At 35.3% G+C, this 7717-nt stretch overlaps 1 protein-coding gene across 1 annotated transcript; it reads right to left on the reverse strand.

The window, feature by feature from the left end:
* Positions 1 to 4987: 4987 nt before the first annotated feature.
* LOC105783295 (fasciclin-like arabinogalactan protein 1) lies at positions 4988 to 7717 on the reverse strand. The gene is made up of 2 exons (XM_012608670.2): positions 6829 to 7717; positions 4988 to 5868 (listed from the first exon to the last, which is right to left on the reverse strand). The coding sequence occupies exons 1-2, from the start codon at positions 7474 to 7476 to the stop codon at positions 5278 to 5280; spliced, it is 1239 nt and encodes a 412-aa protein (XP_012464124.1). The 5' UTR covers positions 7477 to 7717; the 3' UTR covers positions 4988 to 5277.

Below are 7717 nucleotides of genomic sequence, written 5' to 3' on the forward strand. Positions count from 1 at the left end.
ACGGGTGTGACCTTTTTGTCAAGCTAGTTAAATAGATCTGAAACTGCATCATCGACGTGCCTCAGTGCTTTGGGGAAGATGACTAACCTATAAATACTCAAGGCGAAAACGTTGACTCTTTTCCTCGCATCTGGATGTACCAAGATCAAATCCCACAGACTTTTCCAAGAGATGCATTTACTATCCTCTTTTTGTTTAATTCAGGTTTAGACCTATTGCTCGCTCATCCCAGTTATGTTTATTAGTCTCTTTAAGAAAGTTAGGACGTTGGCGGCTCTAGAATAAACTTTGTCGACTTGGATCATCAGGCAACAGAGTAGAGTTGTGTACTCTTTTACGGTGGGCGCCAAGTCTACCTTCCCAAAAGTGAAGTAGCTATAGGCGAGATTCTAATATTGTGTAAGACCTCGGAATAACTTCTTATCCATTTTGACATCGAGTAAATAAGGCAAATCACTATATTCACGGTAGAATAACTACTTGATTTCGCCATCCCATTGGTCTCATATTTCTTTCAACTCTTGAAGATTATTCTGAGTCACACTAATGTGGGTGAAATTTCATAATTTCGACATGTACCCCTCCGCCAGGCTGTCACCCTTCTCTTGTTGTGTTTCCTCGAACCATATTTGAACGGCCGCATTGTCTTCCATGTTATCAAGAAATCTCTTTTCTATGACAAGTTCTCTATTTAGAAACTGAACAAGAATCAACACATTTTTCTATGATGAAAATGCAATGCAATCACAACCAAAACAAAACGAAACAAGTTAGTACATTTCATACAAAGCTAGAATAAAAAGCAAGAAATAGTAAATAGAACATCTATTCTGGTGACCACTAAAGGTTTGATATGGTTCTACCTAGGGTGGGTTCTTTAGGGATTATTATATGCAGCCTGGTTCTAAAGTAAGGGTACTTGAACCAGCAGATTCCTCAATCCTCACTCATTATAGGCTCATACGGGCCGAGTTCAATTCAGGGGAATACATTTCCCTATGGCTGTACGGAGGTGAAGACCTTACGAAGACATAAGTACGGATGTATCTCAAAAGCGATCCACTATCCTATACGGAGGTGAAGACCTCATGAATGAATAACTTCTCACTCCTACTTAAGGAGGGTAAAATAGAACGATTATGCCATGCAATGTGCGAAAATATGCCAAGAGAAACTCGAACCAATAAAGTAGACATATTGAATCATTATGTAACCCAAGATAATAAAGACATTATTTACCACCAAAATAAAATATGAAGGATGAAATGCAATTAGAGGATTGTTAATTTAAATTGACTTATCAATTTTCGACAGAAAGACCAAAAAGTAATCAACTCGCGGCTTGACTCTCTTATTAGTCCCTAACAAAGTCGCCAAGCTGTTGAAACCTTTTTTTTCACTTCGACTTTTTATTTTAAAATGAAAATGGAGTCGCCACCAATCCTTTTTAATTAGATGTGATTGGATCATCTTTAAACTTTATCATTTTAATAAAATGTTAGATTACTAAAATTATTTTCGGTCTTAGGTCTAGGAATCGGTTACGTATGAAGAAGGATTAGCACCATTATAACGCCCAAAATTGGTGCTTAATTGATTACTTGATATCTTAGTGTCGAGAACTAAAAATTTGAAGATAATTTAAAACACGATCCCTCTTTGCAGAATGTTATTTGATTAAGATAATACTTAACTAAATTAAATTTAATGGAAAATGCCTTATTTCGAGTTAATCGAGAAGAAATACCATGCCTCATGAGTTAGGACACAATGCCTCGAATTCTCGAAAACCAGAATAATCGTCATTTGATCGTTACCTAAATCTTGATTTTCGTTATTTTAAATAGGATATCCGTTTACTTTAGTTTTAGGAAGATGCCATACTCTGTAAGTTAGGAGCACAACTCCTCGAATTCCCAAAATAATGAACATTGCCTCGGTTTTAAGTATTTTCTATACATTAGATAAAACGAAAGTAACTTTTAAAACGATATACATTTAATTTATTTAGGCATAGTGTAAAAAATGAATAAATATATTTTAACATGATGGTATAATAACTAACAAAATAAAGCAAAATAGTGATAGGTAAAATAAAATGATATTAGAATAATAAATAAATAAATAAATAAATAAATAAAGTATTAAAAACAAATAAAAGGTAAAATAAAATGCCATACTAGCGAATAATAACAATGCAACTATAATGATAATAAAAATACATCAATTTATAGTAATAATAGTGATAATCGTGCCATGATCATTATCATAATACTAATATGAATAATAATAATGATAAAATAAAAAGTACATAAAAAAGGAATATAAATAACATAAACTTTAAATGTTAAAATAAAATATATAGTAAATGAAGAGGCAAAATTAAATAAATGAGGGATCAAATTGGAACTTAAATAAAATTTAAAGCATGAATTGCGAAATAAACAAAGAAAGGGGAAATGAAGGATTAAATTGAAAACATAACAAAATTTAAAGTCTAAATTACAAGAAAACAGAACATTTAGGACTAAATTAAAAGAAAATAAAAAATATAGGGACTAAGAGGGCAATTATCCTAACCCTATTTTCATGTGTCATTCCCAAAGGGATCATCAATAGGTTAGGGGGGACCAAATTGCACAAGAGTAAAATAAAAAGGGCGAAAATAAAAGTAAAAATAATAAGCTGTAGGACGAAATTGAAAAATAGCAAAAAAGTGGAAGGGCCAAAGCAGCAATTAGACCTTTCCTTTTAAAAACATGTAGATCCTAAATGAATTCGGGTTAGGTCATCGGGTCAGCCCAAAACGACACCGTTTGGGGCATTTAAGGCCACGACGAAACAACATCGTTTAGGTAACCCTATTTAAGTCTAAAATATCTTTAAAAAATCATTTTTAAACAGTTTTCAAGAAAAAAAATTCCTTTCTCTTTTTCTCTGAAGCTCTCCCTGTTCCGCCATTGGGGCCATCATGTTCGCCATGGCCACTGTCATCACGACGGCCATGGTGAGTTGTAAAAAGGCTTTTTTATCTCCGTTTCATGGAGAACCCGGATCTAGGGATGAAATCCCTAAAATTCGGTCAAAATCTGGAAATGCAAAAGGGACCTTTTGATTCCCGGTCCTCCTCTGATGCGGCCTTTCGGCGAATCCCCAAGGATTCAACGACCTTTCAAGCCAGAGGGGAAATCAACGGCGACGGTAAAGGTAAAAAAAGATTCATATTTTATTTATTATTATTTTATATGTATTCGATATAAAAAAAAACCTTTTTTAAGAACTGGAAATTTTTATATCTTTTTGCTCTTCTTCCTCCTTTATTACAATTTGTTTATGTGGCTTTTATAGCCAATTGATTACAAATATTTGTTTTTGTTTTTGCTTTTCTACTTTTGCTTCTGTTTTTGTCTTTTTCTTTCTTTTTTGCTGGTCGCGATGGTAGTCAATGACGATGGGAGTCGCACCCTCGTGTGACGCATCCGCTGACGTGGCTAGGAGCAGCGGCGCATAGGGGATCTACGGTTTTTTTAATTTTCTAAAAAAGGTTTAGGTTGTGGGCTTGGGCTTGTATAACATTGGGTTTGGGTTTATAATTTGGGCTAAGGTAAATTGGGCTTTATTTATTTTGTTTTTGTTTTGTCTTTGTTTGGGTTTATTTATCTGTATTGGGCCGAGCAAAGTTGAGCTATTGCACATATGTCTCACCATGCACACAATGAATGGAAACATCATCTGATAGGTTCATTTTAGACATAAATTTTGCTACAAGAAATAATATTAGGAGGTAATTTTAGTATCCTTTCCGCTAGGGGTCAAATTTGCTTAGGGCTTAATTGTTGCTACATTATAGTCAATAAATGTTGACATGAATAACAAAATATTTTGTCTTAGCATTTTTCAAGATGTGCTTGGTATTTGATCACTTTTAATAAGTTATACTGAAAATCATGGAAGATCAAGCCTGGCATGATGGTCAACTGTGCACTCACCATCTGTTTAATCATGAGTTTAAACTTTGGAAACATCCTTTCACTGTAAACTGGGAGAGAACTTCATTATGCACTAGGTATGACCTCGTTTTATGCTGAAAATCATCTTTCAATAACTAATATTGCAGAATGTTGATGTCCTTGTTGCCATCTTCCATTGCCTTTCATGGTTTTGTCTAATTGTTTGTAATAAAGTCATGCTAAGCAATGATCAAATTGATAAGCTTCTAGTTTCATCACATTTGAGCATGCAATTGGATGAATGAATTTAGTGCGTAATTCAGTTGAATTGTATTCCAACAATGGGAAATTTAAATTTGAGCTCCACTTAAAACGGCGATTCGAAATTCTTTGAGTTGGATCAAATTGTATTTTTAACATTTGAGCTCGATAGAAATAAAAACTGAAATATTAAATCCACTTCATCTAAAAATCTAGTTATCTATTCATTCAAATTTAAAGATTTATTTGATATCTAAAAATAGAAAAGAAATGTGACGTGAAATTTTACTAATATTAATATGGAGTTTTAAGAGAGGTCTGAAAGAAATTCCATCTATTTTGTAATAGGATGAACCATTTTTAGAGAGAGACAGGAAGAATAGTCTCATTTTTAAAATCATCAAGGATGGATCCTTTGTTCTTTCTAATCTTGTTTTTTTGTTGATAGATTTGCATACATTCGTGCAATTTTGGATATTAATTTGAATAATAAAAAAGCAATAGATTTGAGTGAACCAATGATGTTGAAGTTAAATGGGGAAGAGATCATTCATAAATGAGATTGCGAGTAGGTACGGGACCGTTGAGTTCATTAAAATGGATGGTTTTGTAAGTCCACAAAAGCATACACCCAACTTCATTGCTATCCTTTGCACTTACTCCACCCAAGAATATAGGATCACAAATGTAAACTCGAATTACAAGAATTCTGCTTGTATAAAAGAAAACTGTATTTAATCAAGAACACTAAGACTTGAAGCAAATTAAGATCAATCTAACAATAAATGGATCTTAAATAATTTATTAAATTGCCTTTCAATCAACTTATAACCACAACTTTGTCTATTACAATATCTATAGCATTTGCCTTTTCATCAATAATCAAACTTACAAGCACAAACCTTTCCTTTATCTATCCAAGAGAAAAACAACATAATCACACTTAAAAGAAGAAAAAAAAAAGACAATATAAAAAAATATAACCACACTGAAGCCTTTACTTATTCTCCAGTATCTATATAAATTAAACAGAAAATGAAACAAGCAAAAAAAGAAACTAGAAAACTTAGAGCAACAAAAACACTAACAAGAAGCTCAATCCAACAGCAACAAACCTTCCACCTTTAAAACTCGATGCAGCATTATCGTCTGCTGTCTGATCAGCTGGATCATCGTCCGGTGAATCCGCTGGTGCATCAGATTCTGGTGTTGGGGCTGACTTCGACTTTGACTTAGATTTTGATTTGGATGCTTTTGGTGCATCCGCTGCTTCCTCTGGGGCTGGTGCCGGGGCAGGAGTAGGGGCTGCCTTGAACAATTCTCTAGGCATCAAGACCTTGTCGATTGTATAAATCGCCACAGGTTGTTCGTCGAGTAAAGTCCCAGTTATTTTGACGGTGTTGATCTTGGTCTTTAGTGTCACCTGTTCGCCATCATTTTGGACGGTGAAGTCGAACTTGCTAGCACCATCGGTAGCTAATGTGTTCATGAGACCATTGTTGGATTTCAACATGGATAAAGACTGGTAAACAGGCACACCAAAGAACTCAAGGAATGATTCTTTCCCTGAAGCAGTCAAGTTCTTGTACTTTGGTAAAAAGGCTTTAAATGCATCATCCAGTGGGCAGAACACAGTCAATCCTCCATTCAGATTATCCTACAAATCACCATCATCACATTTTCTTTGTTAAACATTGCTTTACCCTTCAAAATTTTCAAAGAAGAAAATGAAGTAAGAAACAAAATAAAATGTCAATAATCTTCTACTACAATCCAATTCATTCAGATCAATTTTTCCCCTTTGAGGTGAAATATCAATTGCTGATACCACCCTCCAAAGTCCAAACACACCCGTGTTCGAGTAAAAAGCAAAACAGTAGCTTGCTATTTGTTATGCCATTACTACGAGCTTCTAACCTACTATTTGTATCGATGCCTTCCAAGTCCAACCACCTGCCATATGCATTTACTGCATGTTTTTCTTACTTGGATTTACCATAATATCAATCCAACTATATTATGTAAATTTTCTCATGTGGGGTAGTATAAAATCTGCTTTGTTTAAGTCTAAACACTTAAATGAATTAGATTCTTTTCTTTTCTTAAATAATGGAATATATTTGTATAGAATGCGAACACACCTATTCTTATTAGACACTCACTTAAATCCGAATAACAAAACTTTAATGCAAATTCAACATTTGGCATCCCAACACAAACCCAGATCTATGTTAGTTTATCTAGAAATTCACATGCAAAAAACACACACACACACACATTTTAAAAAATCTCAAGGTGTCATTATCATACTTTTAGATTGAAAATCACCTACCGACTCCGAAACAAATCCTTGACTTATGAAAACGAAGATTTGGCCAATAAAAGAGTAAACAGTATCTAATGCCATTATTATAACTTTCTTCAATATACTTTACATTATTTCTTTCAACAACTCCATCATCACACAATCAAATGGCCAGAAATGAACTGTTTCCACCCTTTTCCTCTACCCCCATTTATTTCTTTCACCTTTCCCTCACATTCTTCCCTTAATTATCACTAATCAGCCTCAAAGATCAAATATTTACAAAATGAAAAACACAGATTTTGAGCTTACCTCATATGTTCCCATGGCTTCAGGATTGGCTAAAAGGGTACCAGCAAACACTTTACATCCATGTGCTGACATAATCCCAGTAATATTCAGCTCACTCGGCCCTGGAGTGGGAGCCTCAGCTATAGCAGAAGGCAAAGCCTTGCTGATCTGAATCACAGATATATTATAAGGCAGTTCCTCAACAGATTTAACAAAGAAAGAATCTAAATCCCCACCATTGTCTTCAGCTCCAAAACCAACTTTTCCACCTTTAAAATCGGTTATGTTAACAAAGCCGGAAACCCCAGGGGCGACCCCAGTGGCTTGGAACATAGTAGCGGCGAGTGCGGTGCCATTGGTTATCTGGTGAAGCTTCTTGGCACCGAAGTAGTCAAGAAGAACATGGAGGGAAAGGACGTTCTTCATGGTGTAAATGGAAGGGTTTTTATTCAAGAGAGAGGACATGGCGGCGTTGTCTAAGGCGAGAACAGTGATGGTAGTGCGGCGGTTGATCTCTTGAGCCAAATGGGTGAGAGTGAGGTAATGGTTGAAGGTGGATAAAGAAGGGTGCTTGGCGAGTAAACGTGTGATGTTATGGCCATTTGATGTTTGGAAGCTGAGAAAAACTGAGAAAATGAGAAGAAGAAGAAGGGGGTGTCTTCGCTGCATTGTGCTGCTGTGCTGTGTGTTGGCTTTGCTTACCTCAATGGGAGGGGAGGGGGGATTGGTTCCTTTTTTGGTTTTGATGAACTGAACAAGAGTTTTTGTAGGGGGAGAAAGGTGAGAACTTTGAAGGGGGGGAGGGCTTGGAATATGATTAATTTACTTAGTGAGCCACTCTGCTTGTGGTTTTGGTAGCGAGGGAAAAGGAACAAAGGAGGGCAAGGTTTTGGTGTAGAGATTGTTGTCT

This window comes from Gossypium raimondii, chromosome 13 (genome assembly GCF_025698545.1).
Source record: "Gossypium raimondii isolate GPD5lz chromosome 13, ASM2569854v1, whole genome shotgun sequence".
Classification (NCBI taxonomy): domain Eukaryota; kingdom Viridiplantae; phylum Streptophyta; class Magnoliopsida; order Malvales; family Malvaceae; genus Gossypium; species Gossypium raimondii.

What these genes read in the sequence shown, in the direction of transcription:
- LOC105783295 (XM_012608670.2), bottom strand. Translation starts at nt 7,476, where the DNA reads ATGCAGCGAAGACACCCCCTTCTTCTTCTTCTCATTTTCTCAGTTTTT. An exon ending in AAGCCATGGGAACATATGAG is followed by an intron (nt 5,869 to 6,828) that starts GTAAGCTCAAAA and finishes GGTGATTTGTAG; the next exon opens with GATAATCTGAATGGAGGATT.